Source organism: Myodes glareolus, chromosome 18 (assembly GCF_982192425.1).
Source record: "Myodes glareolus chromosome 18, mMyoGla1.1, whole genome shotgun sequence".
NCBI classification, from domain to species: Eukaryota; Metazoa; Chordata; class Mammalia; order Rodentia; family Cricetidae; genus Myodes; species Myodes glareolus.
In genome coordinates, this window is record NC_142043.1 from 3,618,442 (window position 1) to 3,646,221 (window position 27,780).

The window sequence follows — 27,780 nt, forward strand, 5'->3', positions numbered from 1 at the left end:
TTCTGATGGAGGGTGGCAATGACTGATGGAGGAATTACCTATTTGAAAATACCAGATACCTTGATTTAAAATATTGCTCAATGGTGGAGTGCAGTGATATGTAAAGTAAAGCCTTTCTATCTGGCTTTAAATGACATGTACAGTAAAGCCTTTGTGTCTGGCTTGAGAGAAATGACTCAACAAAGCCCTTGCTATGTGTGGGTTAATCAGTAGAGGTTGAAAAATTGTTTTGAGACTGTTTAAACCTTGAAGCATTGTTTCTCTGGAGTCTGCACTTGGTGCTACACGAGAGCTTGCAGCTGCACTGATCTTGTTCCTAAGACACTCGTGGCAGACCTGGAAAGCCATAATCAAAAGGGACTAAGATGTGTGTGGCTTATCTGCTCTGATGGGCAGAAAGAGCAAGATGACTTTGGTATCTGGAAACTTTTTCAGCCCCAATTTAAGCCTGTAAAATTGTTTGAATGAAGTAACTAGAGGGAGCTAGTCAGGTACCAGTCTTTTCCAAGAAGGCTGTACTCCTCTGCTCCTTTGGAAAGTGATCTGTCTCTGCTGCAGCACCTATGACCCAACATCAAACAATATTGGAGTGCTTGCCTCACATACTCAAGGCCCAATGTTAGACACCAACACCAACAAGCTATATGAAACAGCAGAAAAGGTGAATCAGACTCTCCTAAGCCAACATCCCAGGAATGTGCTCCCTAGGTGATTCTTACAGTTTAAGATGTCCACCTAAGAGTACCTACATAGTCATCTTCTGTTTATCACAAATGAACTTGTGAACTGTTTATTCCTTTCATCTCAACCCCTCAATACTTGCTTACTTATTGTCTTCCATGCGCCAGGCATTATCAGGTCAAGTTCAGCTCTAATGTGTTTCAGACATCCTGGTAACTTCCTATGACATTAGAACTTTTAAGTTTGCTGACAATTGGAAAGGACTGAGTAGATTTAAACACATTTAAAGGGCATGGCTTCCCAGTCGGTGCAGTCAGGCTACTTCAACACACACACACACACACACACACACACACACACACACACACTACATTTCCTATGGAAGCAAGGGAACTCAGAAGGGATATGACAAATGAATGTGACCAGATGTTAAAGCTAATTATAAACATTACTAGTTTTAATTGGAGCCTCTTATACTTCGTTCAGAATTACGGAAGTTCCTCTTGGTTTAACAAGAGTTCTGTTTGGCTACTAATGTTGACCAAGGCTATGTCTTATGAAGCAGATTATCCAACTGTTGAGGCTTCAAATTTCTTGTTGTGGAGTTCCCTGCTGCCACCTTCCTCTTCCCTCCCATTTTCTTTGTGTGTCCTGACCAAATCCCACACTACATCTACTGATATGTGACTACGATGCACTTCTCTCAACATGCCTAAACCCAATTCCTTAACGATTCTCAGGAACTAATAAAGACGTTTGGGTTGTTCCCTAGAAAGTCCTTTTAAAATCCATCCTGGCCCTGAACCAACATTCCTTAACCTCTTATGTAAACTCAGTCCTCTGCTCCAGTCAAAGCTGCGGAACCTCGAAAGTCTGTCCTGGGGATAGGCTGCAGTCGGTTGTAAATGTCCTCAGTAAATGCTTGGGACGGGATCAGGCTGTCACTTGGAGTTTCTTCCATAAATTAACCAGACCCACCTGCAGAATGCTCTTGCGTTTTCCAGAGGTTGAAGCTATACTCCCATATCAGCCCTGACCCTGGGTCCTCCCGGGCGGGCAGCAAGCTGGCTGGACGTTTGCCACGAGAGGGCGCTCCCGAGCAGGGTCTGTCTCAATCTTTAGTTCTTCAATTCAGGTTTGCTTCGAACTCGACACTCATCATTCTCCTCCGTAGCCTCCAGAGAGCTGGGCTCTCCGGCACGTGTCCAACATCCCGGCCTAAAATAAGAAGTTATGAACGCCTCCAGAATCCAGCCTCCAAGCTCCCGGTGGCTCCGCCCCTCGAATGGCCGCGTGGAGCCAAAGCCTGGCTCCGGCGAGGCTCCACCCTTCCCCTCCGCCCCACCCCACCCAACCACAGTTGCGCGTGCGTGCACGTCACAGGCTACGACTCGGGCTGGAAGAGGCGCTGCGCGTGACGGCCTTCGGCCAGCCAATGGACGATCGCAACGGAGGATTTCAAATGTGGCGGCGGTAGTTGTATCCTGCCTGGCGGAGCGGGAGGCCAGTCAAGCTCGCGGTGCTGTCAGCGGCTGTGGGCGGCTGTGAGCGGCTGTGAGCGGCAGTGAGCCGCTGTGAGCGGCCGAGGTACGGGGCGGGACAGGTGGTGAGCACCGGGGTTACCCGACGGGGCTAGGCCATTTCAGCTGGCGGGAGTGTGCACCCCGCATTTGGCAGGACTTTTGTTCTAGCACATATCTTGTACGACGTTAGCTTGCTTAGTTTATGCTAGCAAAAACTCCTTAGAACTTTGCTTTTAAAGTATCTAAAGGGGCTGAGGATGTGGCTTGCAGATAGATTTTTGCCTAGCATGCACAAAACCCTCGTTCAGTTTCCTGCGCTGTTCAATTTCCTGCGCGCCCGCGCGCGCACGGGAACAATCTGTAATCAGTTTTAACTCAGTTATTCTTCTCAGACATCTCCACTGCAAATTTTAAAAACTTGGTGGTGTTAGGGTGGCTGTCTTACACAACCCCATTCGTACTTTAAAAGAGTAGTTGCATTTATTCTGTTAGATACCCCCTCCAATCTATCGTACATACATTGGTAGAAAAACCTTTAGATGAGATATAGAGTACCAATTTAAGGCCCCAGATATGCACGGAGGAAAAATAAGCCCTGCAGAAATTACCCAAGAAAGGAAAAGATTCAAAAAACACTTAACCAAGAGAAGAGAGTCCTTGTGGTGAAATTGTATGTGTACATTGTGAGTGGCAACAGTTTGCAATTTGCAGATCTGGAAGTTGTAGTCTAGGATATAAACTTAATGAAAAATAGCCTGGCATGTTGAAGCATGTCATTTTGCCCCCCAAATAAATAATTAGTAATAATTGCTAAACAGAACCCCTGGTATCCATATAATTGCTTCTGAACTAATACTGTAATCCTAAACACTAAAGGATGGTCATAAACATTGTAAGAAAAGTAAGGCAAAGTGTGTGGCTCTCACATTTGGTTTCAGATATTCAGGAGGCTGAGAATATCAGCGCTCTTAAGTTCAAAACCAGACTGGGTAACATAGCAATACCCTGTACCAAATAACAATAAGCAGATCCCGCAGTGCTTAGAATATTGTGTGTCTCCAATGAGTGTCTACTAGAAAATGAATAGTTGACACTTACATTTCTTATGAAATAGCAGAAGAGAAGATTATTTTAGAAACATGAATGACATTTTACAGGATTTTTTTTTCTTATCATGGGCTTGATTCTCACATCTGTTTTTGTTGAATTGTTTTTGAAATGAGTTTTACTATGTAGCTGAAGCATGAATTCATGATCCAAGTGCCTTACCCATCTTAGTAGCTTGGATTATGCCACAACACCTGACTATTAATGATATGTTAAAGCTAAAAAAAGAAACAAAATTATTGTCTTTTTTGAAGTAAGTTTACAATTTAGTCTGTCCTTAATTCCTTTTTCCTAAATTTTATATTTGAAAGTATCTGAGAAATGTTCATTGTCTTTTTTTTTTTTTTTTGATTCCTAGACAAAGATGGTTAAGGAAAGGTGTCAGAAAAAGTCCTTTCAAGATAGTCTTGAAGACATTAAGAAGCGAATGAAAGAGAAAAGGAATAAAAACTTAGCAGAGGTTGGCAAACGCAAGTCCTTTATCGTTGCACCTTGCCAAGTACCCAGTAAGAGATTTTTGTGATATCTTTATATACCATTCGTGGCATTTGTGTGTGTATTTGTGTGTGTGTGTGTGTGTGTGTGTGTGTGTGTGTGTGTGTGTGTGTGTGTGGCGGGAAGCAGGGCTCTTGCTAGAGGAAAAGTTCTGGGGCCCTGCTATTACTCTCCGTTCTATTCCCCTGGAAATGGTCTCTTACTGAACCAAGAATTAGACTGGCAACCAGCCAAGCTCTAGAGGTCCTCCTGTGTCCATAACCCTCCAATACCTTAGCTCCTTTCCCTGCTCCGGTACACAGTGCTGGGGTTACTTGTGTGTATGGCCACATCTAGCTCTTTATATGGCCTCTGGGGATTTGAACTCTGGGCTTCATTAATTGATTGATTGATTGATTGATTGATTGCTCTTAACCACTGAACCATCTCTCCAGACCGTTTCACCTTCCAAGTGTATGTTTAATTGAAAAATTGAAATTTTTAACTTATAGCTAACACTTCTACACTGCTGAAAAATTACCAAGATAACAACAGGTTGTTAGTGTTGGCTTTGGAAAATGAAAAATCCAAAGTGAGAGAGGCCCAAGATACCATCCTACAGCTGAGAAGAGAATGTTTTTATCTTGCATGCCAGCTATATACAGTGAAAGAGAAGCTAACTTCCCAACAAAGTGAAGACATTGATCAGGTATGTTCATTACAAAACTTTCTTATATAGTTTTGCTGGATAAAGTGCAATTTTATAAAGCTCTTTATTTTAGATATGGAAAGTATTCTAAATACTATTTAGAGAATCACTTAAAAAATAATTTATTATGTTTATTTATTTAGGTGTGTATCTGAAGTTCAGAATACAACTTCCAGGTGTTATATAAACATGTGACATACATTTGAGTCCCTTCACATATAATGTGTGTATAGTAGACAGTGTAGAAAATAATTGCTTTCTAGCAGATGCTATCTCTTCCTGGGCGCCGTTCACACCCATGACTTGTGACTCCAGAACCCGACATGCTAAGTCAGGAAGATTCAAGTTATAGGCTAACCTGAGTTGTACGATGAGTTCTTATCTCTGAAAGAGACTTCTAAGATTTTGTTTTTGTTTTGTTTTTTGGTTTCTGTAGTTGTTGTTGCTGTTTGATTTTTCGAGACAGGGATTTTCTGTAGCTTTGGAACCTGGCCTGTCCTCAAACTTGGAAATCCACCTGACTTTAAGGCTTGTGCCACCACCGCCTAGCTTAGATTACATTTTAAAGATTATTTTCTTTCAACATTTTAATCTTTTTTTCCCCTTATTCAGTAAATTACAGGGGATCAGCCTATCGGCATCTGAATCTCCTTGGTGCTTTTCAGAATTTATAAATGATTATTTTTGTTTATTTTTAGTTGTGTGTGTGTGTGTGTGTGTGCGCGCGCGCACACGCGCGCATCTGGGCACGTGTGTGCTAGTATGGATATACATGGAGGCCAGAGGCATCAGAGCTGTAGTTACAGGCAGTTTCCGACTACTACACATCTTACTGTTGAGCCAGATCGTCAGCCCCCTCCTTTCCAGAATTTTGGCTGAAGTTCCAAGAACTTCTCTTCAGTGTCTACTTAAAGGCTTAAATACCAGAAGAGTAGATCTATGTGTGTCACTTGTTCTGAACCATTCTGTGCTTGTTCTTCAGTGTTCAAGGTTTATTTCTCAGTAGTAGAGAGCTTTTTTGTTTGTATGTGACAGGATATCAATATGTAGACAAGGCTGACCTCGAACTCACTGTGTAGACCAGGGTGGCCCCAAACTCACAGAGATATAGCTGCCTCGGCCATCCAAGTGCTAGGGTTAAATGTGTGTGCCACCACTAAGATGTTTTAGTCTAAGAAGGTTTTCTTCGGCTGGGTCTGTAGCTCAAGAGTGGAATACTTGTCCAGAATGCATAAAGTCCTGAGTTTGTTCATCCTCAATGCTGCAAAAGAAATTGCGGGGAAAAAAGGGAAGATTTGGAGCAGAGACATTCTGGGGTAAAGGTGTTGGCCTCTTGTTGATGGGACACAAATGGTAGAAAGAGAAACCTGACTCCCCAGAAAGCTGTCCTCCGACATCCACACATGGCATAGCACGCCTTCCCACCAAATAAATAAATAATATTTTAAAACGCTGAAATGTAGAGACAAAGGAAAGGAAGTTTTTAGACATGCTTCCTTTCTGTCTTTAGTTAATTTGCTCACTAACAGTTTCTGGTAGTTCCCTGTGTTTTATAATAAGTCTTTATATTTTAAAGATTTATTTTTAATTATTTATGGGGTGTGTGTGCACATGCTTTCAGATCTCCACCCACCCAAGGCTGGAACTATAGGCAGTTATGAGCCATCCAACATAGGGGCTGGGGGCATAGCAGTGAGTGCGAGGGTCCTAGCACTGAACTTTCTCTAGTCCTATAATTAATCACTTCAATTATACTGCTACTATACAATTAAATATTCGTTTCTCCTTTTTCTTGAATAATGTTACTACTTTCTTCTTTTGTTGTGTTTTTTTGTTTGTTTTTGTTTTGATTTGGTTTTGGTTTTGTGAGACAGGAACCTGTCCTGGAACTCTCTCACAGAGATGTGTGACTCGGCCTCCCTGAGTGCTGGGATTAAAGGCGTGTGCCACCACCACCCGCCTTAATGATACTACTTTTTTTCTTCTTTTTTTTTTTTGTGAACAAATTTCTTAACTTTTATTTTCTTATTCCCTGAAATGGGATCCATGGTTTTGAATATGCTAGGCAAGTGTTCTATCACTGAGCCACATCCCTATCCCCTCTAGTTATTTAACTGACAATAAAAATTAAATTATATATATATATGTATATTTTATTTTATTGGTATTTATTGAGCTCTACATTTTTCTCTGCTCCCCTCCCTACCTCTCCCTTCCCCCCATTCAATCCTTTCCCAAGGTCTCCATGCTCCCAATTTACTCAGGAGATCTTTTCCTTTTCTACTTTCCATGTAGATTAGATCTATGTAAGTCTTTCTTAGTGTCCTCATTGTTGTCTAAGTTCTCTGGAGTTGTGGTTTGTAGGCTGACTTTCTTTGCTTTATGTTTAAAGACCACCTATGAGTGAGTACATGTGATAATTGTCTTTCTGTGGTCTGGGTTACCTCACTCAAAATAATATTTTCTAGCTCCATCCATTTTTCTGCAAAATTCAAGCTGTTGTTTTTTTTTCTGCTATGTAGTACTCCATTGTGTAAATGTACAACATTTTTCTTATCCATTTTTCGATCGAGGGGCATTTAGGTTGTTTCCAGGTTCTGGCTATGACAAACAAAGCTGCTATGAACATAGTTGAGCACATGTCCTTGTGGCATGATTGAGCATCCTTTAGATATATACCCAAAAGTGATATTACTGGGTCTTGAGGAAGGTTGTTTCCTAATTTTCTGAGAAACTGCCACACTGACATCCACAGGGGTTGGTTGTACCAGCTTGCATTCCCACCAGCAATGCAGGAGTGTTCCCTTTATCCCACAACCTCTCCAGCATAAGTTGTCATCAGTGTTTTTGATCTTGACTATTCTTACAGGTGTAAGATGGAATCTCAGAGTTGTTTTGATTTGCATTTCTCTGATGACTAAGGATGTTGAACATTTCCTTAAGTGTCTTTCAGCCATTTTAGATTCCTCTGTCGAGAGGTCTCTGTTTAGGTCTATACTTCATTTTTTTATTGGATTATTTGTTCTTTTGGTGTCCAGTTTCTTGAGTTCTTTGAATATTTTGGAGATCAGACCTCTATCTGATGTGAGGTTAGTGAAGATCTTTTCCCATTCTGTAGGCTCTCATTTTGTCTTGCTGACCATGTCCTTTGCTTTTCAGAAACTTTTCAGTTTCAGGAGGTCCCATTTATTAATTGTTTCTCTCAGTGTCTGTGCTGCTGGGGTTATATTTAGGAAGTGGTTCCCTGTGCCAATGCATTCAAGTGTACTTCCCACTTTCTCTTCTATAAGGTTCAGTGTGGCTGGCTTTATGTTGAGGTCTTTGATCCATTTGTACTTGAGTTTTGTGCATGGTGATAGATATGTGTCTATTTTCATTCTTCTACATGTTGATATCCAGTTATTCCAGTACCACTTGTTAAATATGCTTTCTTTTTTCCATTTGATATTTTTTGCTTTTTTTTTTTTTTTTTTCGTTTTTCGAGACAGGGTTTCTCTGTAGCTTTGGAGCCTGTCCTGGAACTAGCTCCTGTAAACCAGGCTGGCCTCGAACTCACAGAGATCCGCCTGCCTCTGCCTCCCAAGTGCTGAGATTAAAGGCGTGCGCCACCACCACCCGGCTTATTTTTTGCTTCTTTACCAAAGATTAGGTGTTCGAAGATGTGTGAATTGATATCCGGGTCTTCTATTCGGTTCCATTGGTCCTCCTGTCTGTTCTTATGCCAATACCAGGCTGTTTTCAGTACTGTAGCTCTGTAGTAGAGTTTGAAGTCGGATTTTGATACCTCCAGAAGTTCTTTCATTGCACAGGATTGTTTTGGCTATCCTGGGTTTTTTGCTTTTCCAATTGAAGTTGAGTATCATTCTTTCAAGGTCTTTGAAGAATTTTGCTGGGATTTTGATGGGCAAGTGTTACTACTTTCCAAGTTAGCTATTTTGATATCAAATTGAAAACTTTCATAGGAACTCCTTGCTTTTTTTTTTTTTTTTTTTTTTGGAGACAGGGTTGCTTTGGAGCCTGTCCTGGAACTAGCTCTTGTAGACCAGGCTGGTCTCGAACTCACAAAGATCTGCCTGACTCTGACTCTGCCTCCCGCGTGCTGGGATTAAAGGCTTGCACCACCACCACCCGGCCAGGAACTCATTCTTATAGGTAGTTTGGGTCAATTTGTTATTGAATCAATATATGTTGAGTTAGGATCCCTCCCCACATAAGCCGAGTGTTCTACAAAGGCCTTAAACTTCAGCTGGAAGAGATCTGTTGCCCTCTTCTGGCCACATGAGCATACAATCAACAGTTATGTATACACATAGAATAAATAAAAAAATGTGAAATAAAGATAAAACTAGTATGTGCTCATTAAATTCAAAAGTTAATTAAACTTGAGTAGGAGCTCTTCTTAGTGTTCCATCTGGGGCTCATCTTTCCAGCAGAAATGTGCAGGCTTTTCCAGTTTCTCTTGTTCTCCCCCACAGCATCATATTCTTCTCATCTCACCCCCATGAGAAATTGGATCCTAATTATTTGTTTTCCTACCTATTGGATTAGCACAGTCAGAGGTGTAGTATCTGCACTATCTCTTGCCTTCAAGATGAAAGATGAAATCATTCCTGGTCAGGTTTCCATTCCTTATTTCTTTGTTTCCCCCTCACAACACAACTTTTAAAAGAGAGAGAGAAAGGGGGTGAAAGAGGCAAGATGTGATGCTCACCTTACTTCCTTGCATTGGAGAGAGAGAGGCACATCTCTGAGTTCAAGGCCAGCCTGGTCTATATAGTAAAACTTAGTTTTAAACCATATACATAGCTTCTGTCATTGCCATTCTCTGCGACTGTGTATCAAGATCACCAAAACTTGCATGCTGCCATGTTTGGCTTGCCCTTGTTGCTTAGCTTTGCAGATTGCAAGAGAAGTCTCTTTCCTTGAAAGTCTCTTTACTTTCATGCCATCATCCTCACCTGAGTTTTCTTCCTACTTCCTTGCTGTTCCGTGTTAGTCTCTTGTGTTGGCAGCTTCTTTATTGGTAAAAGGCAGTTGCCCTAGACACATGTGAAATCCTCCCGTGGTTATATAATTGTCTTCTGGTAGCTTTTGAATTCATAAATCAAAGCTTAAACACAGATGCAGATGTATACACTCAGAGCTTCTACTTGATTTTAGGAAAACAAAACTCTTGCTGGGTGGTGGTAGCACACGCCTTCAATCCCAACACTTGGGAGGCAGAGGCAGGCAGATCTCTGGGAGTTTGAGGCCAGCCTGGTCTACAAGAGCTAGTTCCAAGACACAGAAACCCTGTCTTGAAAAACAAAACAAAAGAAAGCATAACTCTTCTATTTCTCAAGTATGTTGTATACTTCTACCTTCCTCTGTAATCCCCTTTCTAGTTTTTTACTTACTTATTCATTCATTCATTTATTGTTGTTGTTGTTTGGGTCATGGTCTCTCTCAGGCTAGCTCAGAACTGAGTCTGAAACCTGGCTAGCCTCACATTGATTTTCCTCCTGCCTCGGCACCAGAGTGTTGAGATTCATGCACTGCTGTGCCCAGATCTTTGTCCAGTTACCTGCTGCTCATCTCAGTAAAGCAGCCTGCTTGCTTACTCTGGCCAAACCTACTCCATCAATGCCATCTCCATATCCACATTCAGTCCTTGCACATGTTGGAATTTTCTCTCCAAGTGTTCTCATCTGCTAAATGTTAAGAAACTCCGTGGCAGGTTGCTTAATACTGAATATGCCCTAGAGCCCTTGGGTTATGCATGTTTTATTAATGGAGCCGTCCCACAAGCTTTAGTGCCACAGGCCCACCTAGTCGCACATCTTGGTTTGCTATGATGACATCCTAACTTTTGCCACTCTAGGGCCTTTTTAAGCCATGCTTCGTGTTGGCCAGACTGATCTTTGTGCTGCTTTACTTAGTAGTTAGTTGAGTTTCAGTGACACCTAACCTTCCCACAGAGTCATAGCTCTCCAGCTGCTGTGTTGTATGCACACCTCCCACTGCTCTCAGTTGCTGTGTTTCATTACATTGACCTATTCTCTTAACCACAACCATGACTATTCCTGTTTATTCCTGTTTTGCTCTTTACACTGCTTTTTCTTCCTCCTGGTCAGTAACTAATGAGTTCTTACATTTCAGAGTCGCTGTGTAGTAGAGCTCTCCAACTTCAATAGCTCTAGATTCACTCATATCTCGCCTTCATAGCGCTTTTCACTGTAGAAATCAGATGTGTGTGTTGGGGAATATTATTTTCAAGTATATGATTTTGTTTATACTGCATTTGTTTAACTCTATGAAACTGTGTTACTGTGCCTGTCTAAAACAGTGGATGGTCTAATAAAGAGCTGAACAGCCAATAGTGAGGCAGGAGCAAGAATAGATGGGGCTGCCAGGCAGAGAAAATAAATAGAAGCAGAGGCGAGGAAGGAGAGAACAAGAGGAGACTGTCAGGGGCCAGCCACCCAGCTACACAGCCAGCCACGGATTAAGAGTGGAAGTAAGGTATACAGAAATAGAGAAAGATAAGAGCCCAGAGGGAAAAGGTAGATGGGTTAATTAAAGAAAAACTGGCAAGAAACAAGCCAAGATAAAGCTCAGAATTCGTAATTAATTGTGATTTATTTGGAAGCTGGGTGATAGGCCCCCCAAAAAGCAAAAAGAGTAAAACATCACACAACACACATGTCTCTCTTTTCATTGGGAGGAGGGGCACATGTGTGCATGTGAAGGTCAGAGGACAGCTTTCAGGTGTTGATTCTTTCCTTCCATGGTTCCACGGACCAGCTGAGATTATGAGGCTTGCATGGCAAGAGCTCTTATCTGTGAGCTAACTTGTAGACCCTTTTTAAAATTTCTTTCTATACATTAGAATGTGAGCTACAAGAGGGCAGTGTGTGATGTTTCAGCTGTTGAAATCCTAGCCCCTGAAACTGCATGGCAGTGCTGCAGGCTGTCAGCAAGTATATATTATCGTTGCAGACATATATGTTTAGTCAGCAATACATTCATAGTGCAGAATGCACATACATATTTCATAGCAGTAGACAATTATAATGGTGTTTTCTTTTGATTTAATATATTAACAGAACCGGAAAGGATGTATCTCAGAAGTGTTCTCCAGTAGTGACAGCACCATCGGAGACTTGTCTGTGAAGACCTTACAGTTAGTACCAAGTTCATTATTGTTTCTAGGAAATTGATATCATTTGTCTTTACAGTCTGAGGCTTTTTTTTTTGGAAGTATACTTAAGAGAATTTGATATTAAAATACTGTTCTATGTGGAAAGTTAGAGCTTTCTTTTTCTACTGTTTAGTTGCTTTAATGGCTAAGTTAGAAACTCACCAAAGCTTTAAACTGTTTTCTTTCAGTTGTTTTATTTGTTTGTTTGTTTTATTATTTTGTACATCATGTTATCATTCTTGTAAGCAGTCATTATTAAAACTAATATTTTTTTCAGGCCTAAAAACTGTCCAGTTTATTGGGACATGGAGTGGGAAGAGTGAACTATTATTTTTAATACCTCTGTCTGGTTGTTCAGTTCTGATTCAGATGCCCTCTTTCCCTTCTCTTCGATTATGTATGTTTTATGTTCTTTTGTGAACTATTGAGATTTAATTATATATACCAAAATACACAGCTCTTTCTTATTAAAATTGTTTTCATGCGATATATTTTAATCATTTACCTCTCATCCAGCTCCTAGATCCTCCCTTCTCAAACGACTTTATGTCCATTCTCTCAAGAGGGGACAAAACACAAAACAAAAATGAAAAGCAGAATAGTCAAAAGAACAATAAGACAAAAAAAAAAAAAGGAAAAAGGAAAAGAAAGAAATGCTCAATAAAACATCCACAGAAATACCACTGAGCCTGTTTTGTATTGGCCTGTTCTGGAGTGTAGTTGACAGACACAGTGAGACTTCATTGGAGAAAACTGATTTTCTCTTTGCCAGGATGAACTCTCCAGCTCTTAATTATACCATTTTGTGAGTCTGACTAACATATATAGCTATAGATCCAAAACTTGGGAGGCTGATGCAGGAGAATAGTAATTCAAGATGGCCTGGGCTACGTGGCTAAACCTTGGCTCATAACAAACAAAAAACTAGAAAAGCTACCGAATATGGCCTCAGTCTGGGCGGCGCTAGCACATTGGGGCTGCCCATGTGCTGTGGATGTGGCGGTGTTCTTGGCCTGCACCACTATGCCAGGAGTCACTCCTCCCCCAGCTGTGAGGACAAATTGCTTCCAGATCGTGGCAGTTAGCCTCAAGGGTGGACTGCCTGCCAAAGGTGGTGCTTTGTCATCCTCACATGGAGCCATTAGTACTAGAAAGTTCCAGCTGCACACATCACTATTAAACTTCTGGAGTTTTGAAACGGTGGGATTTTAAGACCCAACAAATGAAGTTAGATGAGGTGAGGTAATCAGATTGTTATTAGACTTAAAAAAAATCAGTAGTTCCCTCTGCTTTTATTACAAAACCTGTATTTTAATTATTATAAAGTGGAAAATTTTTACAAAGAGTAAAATTACAAATTGTCAATACAAGTTTTGAGTAGAAGAAAATTTGGTTAATGAAGTAAACTAGAATTCAGGTTTCAAAGAAAACAAAGGGGGCTACAATTTCAGAAGAATCTATAGTTGATACCATTAAAGCATTGTATCATCACCAAACGATAGCTCCCCTCGTGATATCAGGTCCTAAAGAGCTGAGTGACCAAACTTCATTCTTAAAAACTTTGAGGCAGTTTGGATTGGTTGCTCCTTCTGTGACCTGGAGTTGGGTTAAATGCCAGGTGTCGTGAGCAGCGTTTTGTTTCCTGTGATGGGGAACAAGGATTTGTAGATTTGGACTGGAATTGTGAAATGATATCACAAGCTTATAGCCTTTGGGAAAATGTTGAATTTGGGGTTTTCTTTTTATATAATTGCTAAGATTTCTGTTTCTTATTCTTTAAGGCAAATTGTTCTTAAAGAAAATGACTGGCCTTTCGAAACCAAAGGTAAGTTGGTTAGAAAATCTAAAAATACTGATCTTTGTGAATAAGTAACCTAATTACATGTTTTTTCATTTTCTTCTTTCTTTTTAACTTTTAAGTCTGTTTATCTGTTATTCTGCTCAAAGAACCTTGATCTTACATAGACTGATAGGGGTTAAAAGAGTCCATCAAAGCTGAGTGGTGGCTTTATACCTATGACCTCAGCACTCAGGGGGTGAGGAAGTATCCTAGTTAGACTCACTAGTACTGTGATGAAATACCATTACCAAAAGCAGCTTGGTGAGGAAAGGGTTTATTTTGTTCACAGTTCCATATAACAGTTCATCAGCAAACACAGGACAGGAGGTAATGCAGAGGCCATGGAGGGAGCTGCTTACTGGCTTGCTCCTCGTGGCTTGTTCAGCCCGTTTTCTTCTTGAAACCAGGACCACCAGCCCAGGGGTGGCCACACCCACAATGGTCTGGGCCCTCCCACATATAGCACTAATAGAGAAAATGCCCTATAGGCTTACCTACAACCTGATCTTATGGAGGCATTTTCTCAGTGAAGGCTCCCCACTTTCAGATGACTCTAGCTTGTCTCAAGATGACAAAGTTAGCCAGCACAGTAAGGCAGTGGGGTCAAGTTCAAGGCCATCTGAATACATAGTTGAGACCCTGTCAGGAAAAACAACAGCAACACACCTATTCATTGTGCCAAATCAATAAGGAGGAATTTTAGTTGTATCTGTAGCTGCAATCAACTGCTATGTGCTACTGTAGCCCAGGAGTGTAATCCATTTTCTTTAGCCACAGAGAAGTAAAGGATCTTACTAGAAGTGACTGAGGGGAGCATTCGCACCTAGGACCATACTACTTTGTACTAAGCGTCACAAAATGGATGGAATTTGAGTAAGGAAAACCAGGTAAAAACCCTGTTTTTCCTATAAATACAGATAATTATCTGAAAGATCTAATTAACAATTATCCAAATAATTTCAAAAAAATAACTTCTACTTTCTTGGTATATTTTCTCATTTCAGAATTTGAAGTTCTCTTCTGTGCTTACAGATTAAACAGCGAGGCTAGTACTTTTTCTTTAAGCCTTTGAACCAGAAGCACATAAAACCTTACTTATAATATATGTATAATGAGAATATATTTGCTTATGTTGGGGAGGTTGTTTTCTTCTTTTGTGACAGGGTCTCACATATGTAGACCTGACTTTGAACTCAAAAGGATCCTCTGCCTTCTGAGTGCTGGGATTAAAGGGTTCTTCTTTTATTTTGAGACAGTGTCTCATTCTGTGGCCCAGGCAATCCTAGAGCTGTGTGGCACATGCTGGACCTCACTTGATCCTCCTGCATGAGCTCCCTCATATGACATCATTCCTACAGTATTTTTAAATGTTGATATAAGCTATTGATTATTCAATGATGAGTAAAAAGCTGGTGATATTGAACTTTCTGTGTTTTTAATTTACTTATAGTAAATATAGGGAAGCTATTGAATAACTGCTGCAACTTTCAATTCTAATGTTCTTGGAATGTATATTTCTAAAGCATAACATTGTTTCCCTCATTTGTTTCTTAAATATTCAGAACCAAGTTCTACTGTTCCTTCAGACACGCTGGGAAGTGATTTTGATTCAGGTCAAGTCGAGCCTAATGATGACATCTTACCTAAGACTGTGTCTTTCCGTCGCCACTTAAAGAAAGATTTTAGTAATGTAAGTTGCTCCACTGCTTTGGAGGACTGTGAAGCCAGTCATTGGGTGAGACAGTCTTTGGAAGTTAGAAGAAGTGGGTGTAAAGACCCAACTAAAACTCTGCACAAACTTGAAAATGTAGAACAAAGTGTTTGTCTGTGGAACAAGGACCAAATTAACTTATCCCCTAGACTGACTTACTCAGGAAAGAATGCTAAAACAAAAGTCATTTTACCATCTGAACGTGAACAAACAGAAAGTAAGCATCAACGTGCACAGAAAAGAGTAGAGCGAAGAACCAACCAGAAATGCAAATCAAAATCCTCACTGAGGTGTAAGGGCAAGAAAAGTAAAGATAAGCACACTTTACAACCCACAAAATTGGATAGGTCTATTGGTTCCAGTGACGCTTATGATTTTAATGTGGAAGAGCGTGTTCATCTCACCCCTTTCCGACAAAAAATGAGCAATGGCTCCAGTGAAGAAATTAACAGTGGTGACCAGGAAGGGAGTGCTCTCGATCTGAGTGCCTCTGAGGATGAGTCCGATGACATCTACCTGCCTCCATGCAAGCACTTGATAGACCACACCAGAGAATCCGACAGACCAATCACCAGGCCTCGGCCTAAAAGAGAATTCAAGTATACAGATGAAAAAGATGAGGAGAAGACTCTGCCAACCAGAACTCCTACCGGTAAGCAGTGTGCTTATTTGCCTGAGTTTTGAATGTTTCTGCTAAATGGTTGCCCCAATGCTGATGATTCTTAGATACTGTACTGCCATCTGTTTCTCTGGGGAGTCTAGAGACTTTCCATATGTGTTCTCTGTAAAGGAAGTTATAACCTGATAAAACAGTAGGGGTAGAAAATGGAAACATGGCTCTGTTATTCTGGCTTACTTGAAGCAAATAGGAATCTTACAGGAGTATTACTTCTCAGGGTCTGATTCCTATTGAAGAGGAGGCTTTTGAGCAGGGTAAGGAGAGGACAGGTTATGGTTGGATTGAATTAAAAGATCTTTACACTTGTGATCACCTGAAAAATGAAAAAGAAAAAACTCATTTTAATGAACTTATATATTTAGTTTAACAGGAAATTTGACTTATTTTTCTAGTTGAAGGTGAACTTATGAGAGAAAGAAGTTCTTTTCTCATCTGCTGAAAACCAGAAACCCCTGCATTTATTTTATCAAAGTGGTTCAGTGTTAGTCATCAGCCTACACCTACTCACAAAGACTTCGTGGAGAGTTTTGATTCCTGTGGCAATAGCTCCATGCTGTCAGGTCCTGTCATCTTCAGAATGTTGTCACATTGTAGCAGCTCAGTCGGCATGCTTGATTTGCTTTACTGGGATCTTAGAGCCTGAAACAATGAATTAACTTTCCTAGTTAAGCAGCTGAACAGTATAGCTTGTAAAAATATGTTTTAAAACTATGTATCCTGAGAATCTGCTTTCAGTAGCTATATTTCTCTTTTTCTTAATAAATGTTTTGCTCTACTTTAAATAAAAATACTTTAATGATAGAATAAGTTGAGCAGGGTTGGCAAACTTGATAATTATTGAAATTGAGTAACATGGGCATAATTGAACTGTTTGTTATCTCTTTTTGTGTTCTTTCGAAAACAATAAGGTTTCACAAAGAACAAAAGCACTTAAATAGTTTAATCCCAGACTTCTATCAGCATCATTACCTGGAAACAGCCATAATCCCAGGTTCTGTCCTGTCCCTTGAGTTAGAATTTGAGTGTCTTTATAAGTTCCCCTGGGGGTTTATAAACACGCATGGTGTAGGAAACATTACTCTACACTGGAACAGCTGGTCTAACCCTGTTGCCTGGAGGTAGTCTGCATTAATACTGGATCGGTTGTTTGTTTGTGGTGACAGGAGAGTGTCTGACACCCAGATGTTCTGTAGTTAAAAACCTCTGTTGGAGAAGATTGTCTTTTAGTCTTCTCACTATGTGTATGGTGCCTGCCTCCCAAATAAATGTAGCTTTGAGATGATGGAGGACCTGGGTGTTAATGATGGGAAAGACATCTGGATTTTTGTAACATTAGCACCAGGAGGAACACGTTTTATCCTGGTCTTCATGGTCTGATTGAGAGTTGTTGTATGTTTAATGACTTTGTGGTCAGTGGTCTCCAACAGTGTCACAGACTTTGGTGTGGACTGGGACAGGAACCTTGGTGATTCTAAGGATTAAAGTGTAACTAAAATGCAGTTTCTTTAAACCAACTCATAACATCTGAGCTATTGGGGAAGAAAGTTACATTTTAGTAAATAGTTCTGTTATAGCTAACAGTTCTTTACATCTACCATAGTTTCTACATTATCTGGCTTTAAAAAAAAGAAAAAAAAACAAGAGGAAGTTTTATAGATGGAAGTTTCTGTCCCACCCAGTCCCACAGCCATTCAGTCCCAACAACACACACAGAGACTTATATTAATTGTAAACTGGTTGGCTTATTATTATTATTATTATTATTATTATTATTATTATCATTAAACATGGGCTTATTATTAACTAAATCTTTCAACTTAAATTAACCCATAATTCTTATCTATGTTTAGCCACATGACTTGGTACCTTACTCAGTGAGGCATTCTTATCTTGCTTCCTTTGCCTCTGGATGGTGACTGCAGACTGAGCCTTTCCTCTTCCCAGAATTCTCCTAGTCTGGTCGTCCCTCCTCCTGGTTGCCCTTCCGGCCTGACTGCCAGTCAGCGTTTTATTAAATCAATGAAAGTGACAAATCTTTAAAGGGTACAAGAGCTTTATCCCACAGCAGAGTTTGTAAAGCATAGATCATCAAGTGCCAGGTATTTTGTGTGTTTAAAAATATGTAATTGACCATAGTTTTATTTCTATGATTTGTATCCCTTGGGTTCATATTCAATAAACACTATATTGTAGGTATGCCATGCAAGAATCAAAACTTACCTGGTTGTAGCCTGAAGGATGTCACCAATATCCTGCTGTCTCCTGTAGTGAAAATCAGGAAACTTTCTCTGTCTCCAAAAAGGCATGAGGATAGCCCAGCCGTGCCTCTGCCTAAGCGCAAGTGCACCACCATCACCAGCTATAAGGAGCCAACACTCGCTTCGTGAGTATTGTGTGGACTCATCTGTAACGACTCTTATGGAAGGGCTGAAGAAGGGCTGAAGTCGTGAGTGGATTGTTTCTGAGGACTAGGACTGGCCTATTGTTATAATAGTCCTGTGCTGAATATAATTCTGCTATATTTGTAATCATACCTGAAATCTCTTTTTTACTTATAGGAAATTGAGAAGAGGGGACCCTTTCACAGACTTGTGTTTCTTGGATTCTCCTATTTTCAAGCAAAAAAAGGATATGAGACGTCCTAAAAGAAGTACAAAGCACACACAGTAACTCCTTTGGTTGGATGCTATCAAAGAGGATCCTTCTCTGTTGCCTGATAGACTCTGTGAGGCAGTGTGCAGTGGGCAGGACCATCCTTTATCAACCTCTGGGTCAGGACCTATACTTTGTAATTCTGTGGATTGCTACCAGCATCTAAAATTTCTCCAGCAGGGGAATTTCAGAGTTGAAATTTTATAAAGATAGGATGTGGATCTTTCATGAATCCTTGACCATAAGACATACCATAAGTTGCTGAGAATCCCTTATTCTACCATCATATTGAGTCTTTGGGTAAACTGTATTTGGAATCACGATTAAGAGAATTGGTAGTTTTGGTTCTAGGATTAGGTTGTGAACTCTGTGTGTGACATCATTCTTCATCAGAATCAACATGTCATGGACCTCAGGCTAGCCCTTCATGTTGTCAGAAGTCTACAAGTATAAATATGTGACTAGTAAGTTTCTGGATTTGATCTATATATATAATGAAATGATTGAACTTCTGCAGTTGTGTATATATTTCTTTAAACTGAAATCACTATAAGTGGTCCATTTTTAAAGACCACTGAAGTGTGGCCATTGTGGTGGCCACAGTATAATATAAAGTCTGACTGTACATAAGGGTGGCCATTGTGTTTCCCTTCTACTCTTAACTGTCAAGTAACCTTGATTATCTTCCTTTCTGGCCTTAACCACTCCCATCTTGTTTCCTCATCTGTTGTCCCTGTCAACTTTCCCCTCTCTTCACATTAGATTGTCTTAATCAACCACAAACCAAGACATTTCAGTTTGGGGCTCAGTAGTCAACACCTGTGTCATATGGGCAAGGCCTAGGAATAAGTCCCACTGCAAACAACAGAAGGGCCTAGTGTTCATCTCAGACTGTCCACGATAACTTCCAGCAGTCCGTTCAGTCACGCTGAGAGCTCTTCTCTGTTGCTCGTGTGCAGCCCACTCTCCCATTACAGTCACATTTCCAGCCACTCTTCTATTTCAGCACCGAAGACAGAGCCCAAGGTCCTGTTTGTGGAAGGAGCACAGCCACAGCAGTCTAGAGCCACGCTGTTTATCTTTTGTAATGTCATAGTACCTCCAGGGCGACCATTTTACCTAAAAATAAATACAAGTCCACTTTCATCTCAGTGGGCCTCATGTGGCTGTGATTACCACAGTGCTGCCTACCCAGAGGTAGACTGTATCCTGGTCCACACCAAGCAAACTGGCTTGTGGGCCATATTTCATACAAGCTAAGTTTAGTTTTTATGTATTTAAAAACTCAAAAACATGAGATTCCATCTTACAACTGTAAGAATGGCCAAGATCAAAAACACTGATGACAACTTATGCTGGAGAGGTTGTGGGGAAAAGGGAATACTTCTGCATTGCTTGCTAAGGGGAATGCCAGCTGGTACAGCCCCTTTGGATATCAGTGTGGCGATTTCTCAGAAAATTAGGAAACAACCTTCCTCAAGACTCAGTAGTACCACTTTTGGGTATATATCCAAAGGATGCTCAATTGTGGCACAAGGACATGTGGTCAACTATGTTCATAGCAGCTTTGTTTGTCATAGCCAGAACCTGGAAACAACAGCGTAAATGCCCCTCAACCGAGGAATGGATAAGGAAAATGTTGTACATTTACACAATGGAGTACTACAAAGCAGAAAAAATAATGACATCTTGAGTTTTGCAGGAAAATGGATGGAGCTAGAAAACATTATTATGAGTGAGGTAACCCAGACATAGAAAGACAGTTATCACATGTACTCACTCATAGGTGGTTTTTAAACATAAAGCAAAGAAAATCAGCCTACAAACCACAACCCCAGAGAACTGAGACAACAATGAGGACACTAAGAAAGACTTAACATAGATCTAATCTACATGGGACGTAGAAAACGACAAACTCTCCTGAGTAAATTAGGAGCATGGAGATGGGGGAGGGTTGATGGCAGAGAAAAATGTAGAGCTCAATGAAAATAAAAAAAAAAAAATTAAAAAAAAAGCAGAACAAAAAAAGTCAAAAACAAACATTTGGATTAAATTTGCTAGTTAGCCTGCGGAACCCCAGCTATTTATACCCTGGCTCATTTTCAAAATTTTTTTCCATGGCCTGTTATGATGCAGCATACCTATAATCTCAGCACTGTGGAGGTTGAGGCAGGAAGATCCTGTTTTATACAAGCTGTGTTACATTGTTGGGACCATTTGGATCCTGGCCTCCAGTTGCTCTCCCCCACTAGTGACCTTTTCTTGGCCTTCTGATTTGAGCTTCTGAGAGCTGTGTCCAGCTCTGCTTCCTGAGCAGGTGTTGCCTTGTCCTTGATTGAGGATCAGGGGGGTGAAGTTTTCACCTGTTGGCCCACCTGACTGTGTTGGGGATAAAAGTCTCCGTGGTACTATTCAATAAAGGGCTTCTTTTACCAGTGACTAGAGGGATGTGTGTGTTTAATCCTGACATCCTTCGTTTGGGTTTTGGTTCCAGGCCTGGCACTACATAATCTCGAAAAATCAAAAACCATTTTTCTACTTTCTTCTTTAGACACCTACATGTTTATTGGAAAGATCTTTGTGTTGTATCAGCCTTGACCCCCGCTCCATGCGGTCACTGTTATCTTTCAAGTTTTAGTACGAGCACCGGTCACTGTTACCTTAAAACTACTATTTGACTTCTAGTCTTTCTCATGTTTCTGTATTCCCGATGCAGTATTTGTTTATAGGCTGTTAAGGGTTTTGTGTCAACATTTTTATCTGATATGCACTGTATTTTATATATCTATTGTATATACTGATTTATAATTGACTTGTTTGAGACTTACCATGTTGGTAGATATAGAATACAATATCTTAGAAATAAACCAGACTTAGCGCCTCTTTTGAGAAATAGTTACCACTTTGTTATTTTAAAAATTGCAACTGCAATTAATATTCTTTACATGTCCAGGGCCTTCTGTAAAGGCCAGGCTTCCTTCATGATGTTCAGCCAGGTCTTCTAACACATCTGCTTACACCCTAACCTCACATTAATCTCTTAGCTCTAAATTCCCTGGTGTTCTGTCCCTTCTCCAATGTATTTCATTACTTCAGTACTTCATTACTTTGTAAAAGGTGTCAAGAGGATCAAGTCTAGTTGGGTGTGGTGCTCAAGGAAGCAAAGGCAGGGGGATCTCTGAGTTTGAGGCCAGCCTGGTCTATAGAGCAAGTGCCAGGACAGTCAGTGTTACCCAGACAAACCCTGTCTTCGAAACCCATCCCCCAGAAGAGAGATTGAGAGAAAAAAGTAGCAATTCTACAAAGGGCCATGTGTTTATTATTAATAGATGGAAGAAACTAAAATATATACTTCAGCTTTATGTTTCTAGACAAGATGGAGAGCTGTAACTTGGAGAATTCATTCAGTGTGCCAGGTGGGCCACAACGGGCTCTTGGCATTAAATCCTGTTCAGTAATGGTCAATTACTGAATAAAAAGTATCTGCCAGAGATGTAGAATGGTAGAGTATGTGTGGGAGCCTGGGCTTCAAAACCCAACACCACAGCAAAAGAGTAAAACTAACATGGAGGTCAACTGTGTAATTTATAAATAATAAACAAATAAATAAAGCCGAGACCTGGAGATGAAAGGACTCAGGCCAGTGAGATGACTTGGTAACAGCACTTGTTAAAAAGACTGATCCACAGAACCCATATGGTAGAAGACCAACTCTACAAAGATGTCTTCTGCCACATGTTTTTTTTTTTTTAAAAAAAATTCACAAGGAGCCACAGGCTTGGTGGTTCAGTTCATGTCTTAATCCCAGTACACAGAAGCATGAGCCAGAGAGTACGAATTTCATGGTCTCATCAAATAGGGCAGGACTCATCTTTGACTAGAAAGGACCATTGAGGGACTTTTCTTCTGCCTCCTTCAGAGCAGTGGTACTGGGTTGGATCCAGCTGTCAAAATTATCACAGCAGTGAGATGGCATAACAGGGGGAGGTGCTTGCTACCAAACCCAATGACTTGAGTTTGAGCCTCTAGAACAGTGGTTCTCAATCTTCGTAATGTTGTGGTGACCCCCCCCCAACAAAAACTATTTCTGTTGCTACTCTATAACTGTTTGCTATGGTTATGAATCATAATGTAAATATCTATGCTTTCCGGTGGTCCTTGGGGGTTGAGAATTACTGCAAAAGCAGCTTCTATTTAATGCCTGTAGAGGAACATCAAGAGTAAGAATGCAAGATAAGCACCAAGAGAAAGGGATGTGTGACAGAACATAGAGTTGTCAAATTACAACACAGACTGCTTCTTAACAATGAGGGTTGGCCTGATTCATTCTGTAAGATCTGGCCGAAAGTGGGTCCCTGTGTGAACATACAGTTCACCCTGAAGAACCATAAGTTTATTAGGCCTACTTACTAAGCATGGGAAAGGAGTTCAGGGGAAGGAGTGTAATTGCCTCGAAGCTCTGCACTCCCAAACATGGAGATTAAAGGCCTGTGTGCACCACCACACCTGGTTAAATTTAGCTATTTCCAGTTATTAGCTGAATAATCACAACAGTGAGGTGGGGGGTGGACTGCAAGGTGGTTCATCCAGCACTTGCTGCCACGTATGACAACCAGAGCTCACAACCCAGATCTTAGACTCATGTGCACACCCCTTGTGCTGGAAACAGGGATGTAGCTGGGCACCTGGAGTTGGTTCATTGGTTAACCAATTTAGCCTAATTGGTAAGCCTAGGTTTAGGGAGATACCTTGCCTCAAAACACAAGGCAGAGCATTAATGAAGAAGACACCCATCACCCACTGGCCTACACACACACACACTGAATAAATGTACAAAAGTGGAGATTTCTTTACACTATATAAGATGGAGAAGTTAGCTTGTGTCGGGTAGGACATTCAGCATCTGTCTCCCCCTTGGGAGAGACTCAACTGTAACATGAAGGGTCCTGTTTGTTTGGGGGGGCGGCTTGTTTGTGTTTTTCTGTCCTGCCCAGTCCCCCCAGCTGTTTAGCCCCAGAGAAAATATCACAGAGGACTCAGTAAGTTATAAAGCTGACTGGCCCTTTAGGTCAGGCTTCTTATTAGTCCTTGTAACTTATATTAATCCATTATCATTATCTATGTTAGCCATAATGGCTCAGAACCTTTTTCAATGGGGCAGATCACATCCTGCTGCTTCGGTGATCTGGGCAGGAGTAGGAGGAATCAACTTCCTCCTCCCCAGAATTCTCCTGCTCTCCTTGCATCATTTCCACTTCCTGTCTGGTTTTCCCACCTACACCTCCTGCCTGGCCAATCAGTGTTTATTTAAAACATGATTGACAGAATACAGACAATTCTCCCGTACCTCTCAACAAAGCATACTTGTAGGTTGGACATGAGTTGACATGACCATCTGCCCCCTCCTCTCCCTCACTGGCACTGGTGGTGAGCCCAGGGTTTTGAGCCCAACAGTTGGTGCACACCTCTCCTACCTGTGCTGCCACGCCTGCCTTTCACACCATTGCTTTTGATACTACAAAGAGCTTAAAGGCCAAAGCCCTGTTCCTGGCTCAGGAAGTCATCCAACATCATGACTACTACTGGGTCCTCACACCCAGATAGGCTATAATTCCTAGAGAGAGTTTTGAGGATGGGAGATGTTCTGAAATCACATGCACTTTGCTCTTTCCTCGTTACTCTGGCAGATATAAAGTGAAATGTTACAAACTATATTTAATTTCTAATAACACTCGTGAATGAATTTTTCTTCAGTGGTGTTTTAGTGAGTGGCACAAAAGGCAGAGAAGTGTCTTTCTCCCGACACTCCAGCAGACTGGATTGTTTTTAACTTTATTTTTAGTTATATGTATGTGTGTATGGATATTTGCATGTGAGTATGTGGAGAACAGGATGTGTATATGTGTGCGCATGTGTGTATATCCATATATCTGCAAGGGTATGGGTGCCCATGGAGAATGGGGTGTGTGTGTGTGTGTGTGTGTGTGTGTGTGTGTGTGTGTGCGCGCGCGCACGTGTTTGTATATCCATATATTTGCATGTGAGTATGGGTGCTTGTGGAGAACAGGACGTTTGTGTGTGTGTGTGTGTGTGTGTGTGTGTGAATATTTGAACGTGAGTATGTGGAGAAGAGGATATGTATATGTGTGTGTGCATGTGTTTATATTCATATATTTGCAAGTGAGTATGCCTTTGGAGAACAGAGGATGGCATCAGATCTTGAATTACAGGCAGTTAATTATGAGCCATTAGATGTTGCTGCTGGGAATCAACCTGATGTCCTCTGGGAAAATGGGAGGTGTTCTTAACCCTGAGCCTTCTCTCCAGCTCCAGATATAGGGTTTGTTTTGCTTATAAAACTATGACTGCAGCAATTCCAGACATGTTCACGAAAGCTTTTGAGCTCAGGATTTAGGGTAAAGTCCGTGCTCATACCAGCTGACACTGTCCTGTTTAACCTCATACTGTTAGTGGAACAAAACAGAACACCACACAGAATTTTTTAAAATATAATTTAAAATTATTTTGTACCAATACAATATATTAATTTTACAAATGTAAAGTTTTTATCTGCTGTTAAAGCATTTGCAAAAACCACACATTCTACTTCAGCTTTATTGCACAATATCTATAAGAAAATATTAATTTTTAAATTAGAAAACATAAAAATGCTTTCAATATAGAAGAGACCATCTGATTTTAAAGACAATATAAGAATGTCTACCCAGGAAACAGACTTTGACAGGACACCAAGCTGGATAGTCTGAGATACTTAATGCAATCTGTATTATCATTCTTCATTAAAAGTCTGGACACCACTTAGAGTGTTCCTTGCAATTCAAAAGCCTAGGCATCTTCAGTGTGGTCTTCAGTGGACACTCTGAACATACAGAATACGTCTGTGTCAGGAGCACGCTCAGTAGCATTGCCAGGGCACTTTCCTTCAAGCACACTACCTCTGCAAGCTGTTTTAGTGACATTAGTGACCTATTATAATTTATGCTGATAGAAAACATACATAAATACATTTTTAAAACCTCAGCCTTTACAAAAAGAAATCAGTTTATAAATTTGCGTCATAAAAATTAGTGTCGACACCATTGAGATTAAAATGGTAGTATATTAGTTGGTTTTTCCCAGAGTTGGGGTGGCAGGTGTCCCACTTTTCTATGTAGTGTAATCAGGAAATAAATCAAAGCACTAACTTGAGTCCCCAGGCAAATTGGTTAATAAGATTATACCATTTTGGATGTTGCTGCTGGGAATCAACCTAATGTCCTCTGGGTAAATGGAAGGTGCTCTTAACCCTGAGCCTTCTCTCCAGCTCCAGATATAGGATCTGTTTATAGTGGAAGGATGTTAGTGGGATTTTACCAGGGACCAATTAAATGACTCAGGGGTTAAAATACTGGCATAAACTTTGGTGAGAATTCAGTTCACATCAGACAAACATAAATCTGGAAGTGCAAATGGGAAATGTTCACACAGACATTGCTAATAAGGTTAATTGTACCAGAAAATACAAAGAATCCTTACTCATTTGGAGTAAGACTCCCAGCATTCATAAATATTTAGGCTATATGTCCTAACATTGACAAAAGCTCCAATGTTTTCAAGTTGACACCTTTGTGGCCTAGTAAAGGATCTTTTAGAACTTAAAGCCTGCACAAGCAAAGGCAAATATGATATTGATACATATCTGCTAAGAATTATTCCATAGTGGTTGTGCACTCTGCAGCCTGTGATAGGCAGACAGGATGACCAAAGCCCTGGGCACTTTCAAAGAGTCCCGTCCTTAAGAGTCCAGGCAGCTGCTGTTGGGGAAGCTGCATTTTTCAGAACTGCTCTGAGCACCTCTTCCAGATGAGTGTTTTAAAAATATGTATTTGTAAAAGGTCTACAATGAGACTTCAAATATCACATAGTTCACTTTGTCAGGCATATCGTGGACCCTTAAAGTCCTTCAGAATAAAATAAACTCTCATGTTCCATTAGAAAAAAATGGAGACATTCACGGTCAAAATTTTCTCTAAATTTCCCTAAATATTGGTACTGTGTGCAATTTCCTCACATACAGGTTTTGAGGAAGCCCTGGTCATCTGTCAGCTACTGGATATGCCAGAGAAAATTTACATGATAGTAGTAAATAGATTAAAATATATCCCACAAAATAATTTTTTCTATAACTTCCATTTAAATAAGTCTCTGAAAAGCTAAAGGAGGTTTTGTTTGTTTTTCAAAAGTGCTAATTATTACAAGTCTCTTCAACACATGATATACAATTCTTAAAAACAAATAACAATAACAAAAAACAAAAACAAACCAAAACCTAAACCACCTGCTTTAGGCACACTGTTGTTGAGTGTCTAAGTAAAAGAAATCACTTATCAATCAACCCTGCTTCCTTAATTTTACTGAAGAAGAACTTCTCCAGGATGCTGGCACATTTGTAGTACTCGCTCTCGGGAGGGTTGTATTCCTTGCAGTTGGTGAACACTCGCTGCAAGTCCGCCATGAATAATTTCTTAGACACATAGTACCTGTTCCTGAGGCGTTCGCTCATGGTTTTCAGATCTGAACATGAAACAAAAACATTAGCAACTCTTGACTACTCCTACAGGAAGAAATCTATGCTGTTGATTTGCTAACATTTTTCTCATTCCAATGCCGTGCTTAAGAGAAATTCTTGTGATTAAGCAAAATAATTGTGTGTGTGTGTCTGTGTGTGTGTGTGTGTGTCTGTGTGTGTGTGTGTTTAAACATGTATCTATTATATACACATACAACAGAAGAGGGCACCATATTCCATTATAAGATGGTTGTGAGCCACCGTGAGGTGCTGGGAATTGAACTTAGGACCTCTAGAAGAGCAGCCAGTGCTCTTAACCTCTGAGTCATCTCTCCAGCTCCCACAAAATAATTCTTAAGTCTATTCTTCTAAAAAAGATTTGTATATAACACTGCAGCCACACTAATATTAAAAGGACTGTAAGTACTTGTCTGCTCCAATCTGTTACTGTGCACCAGGAGGCTAAGGGACAGTAAGTAGAGGATTCATGCATGCTGAGTGGGGCAGGTAGAACACTGGCACAGAATCTTTGATTGCTAAAAATTATCAGGCTGAACTCATTTTACTAAATTCATAGTTTTACTGGTGTGATACAAAGAAAGAAACTAGCATCTTGTTTGCAAATACATCAGTGGCCTGCACATAAAATACTAAA

The 27,780-nt window shown here is 40.5% G+C and overlaps 2 protein-coding genes and 2 long non-coding RNA genes across 7 annotated transcripts in view; 1 reads left to right on the top strand and 3 right to left on the bottom strand.

Moving 5' to 3' along the window:
• The window catches only part of LOC125414717 (uncharacterized), a 38,179-nt gene extending 36,200 nt beyond the window's left edge, over positions 1 to 1,979 (bottom strand). For 2 of the 3 annotated variants that reach the window (XR_007236360.3, XR_014998239.2), the window contains exon 1: positions 1,660 to 1,979. This is a non-coding gene — a long non-coding RNA (uncharacterized LOC125414717). The remainder of the gene's footprint in view (positions 1 to 1,659) is intronic. The other variant, XR_015735418.1, reaches the window with a different exon arrangement.
• Positions 1 to 19,068, top strand: part of Sgo1 (shugoshin 1) — a 50,479-nt gene extending 31,411 nt beyond the window's left edge. Inside the window, exons 1-8 of one of the 2 annotated variants that reach the window (XM_048456784.3) lie at positions 1,997 to 2,268; positions 3,670 to 3,817; positions 4,298 to 4,494; positions 11,580 to 11,656; positions 13,456 to 13,499; positions 15,077 to 15,877; positions 18,098 to 18,287; positions 18,463 to 19,068. In XM_048456784.3, coding sequence (XP_048312741.3) covers positions 3,676 to 3,817; positions 4,298 to 4,494; positions 11,580 to 11,656; positions 13,456 to 13,499; positions 15,077 to 15,877; positions 18,098 to 18,287; positions 18,463 to 18,574 — 1,563 coding nt within the window. In that variant the 5' untranslated portion in view covers positions 1,997 to 2,268; positions 3,670 to 3,675 and the 3' untranslated portion in view covers positions 18,575 to 19,068. Of the gene's footprint in view, positions 1 to 1,996; positions 2,269 to 3,669; positions 3,818 to 4,297; positions 4,495 to 11,579; positions 11,657 to 13,455; positions 13,500 to 15,076; positions 15,878 to 18,097; positions 18,288 to 18,462 lie in introns of those variants that run through there. The other variant, XM_085679377.2, reaches the window with a different exon arrangement.
• On the bottom strand, positions 15,131 to 17,664 carry LOC148119051 (uncharacterized). The gene is made up of 2 exons (XR_015735420.1): positions 16,413 to 17,664; positions 15,131 to 16,217 (listed from the first exon to the last, which is right to left on the bottom strand). It is a non-coding gene; the product is annotated as an uncharacterized LOC148119051 (long non-coding RNA).
• A 5,983-nt stretch (positions 19,069 to 25,051) lies between the features above and the next one.
• Kat2b (lysine acetyltransferase 2B) overlaps positions 25,052 to 27,780 on the bottom strand; it is a 128,247-nt gene continuing 125,518 nt past the window's right edge. The window contains exon 18 of the mRNA XM_085679374.2: positions 25,052 to 27,130. Coding sequence (XP_085535500.1) covers positions 26,937 to 27,130 — 194 coding nt within the window. The 3' untranslated portion in view covers positions 25,052 to 26,936. The remainder of the gene's footprint in view (positions 27,131 to 27,780) is intronic.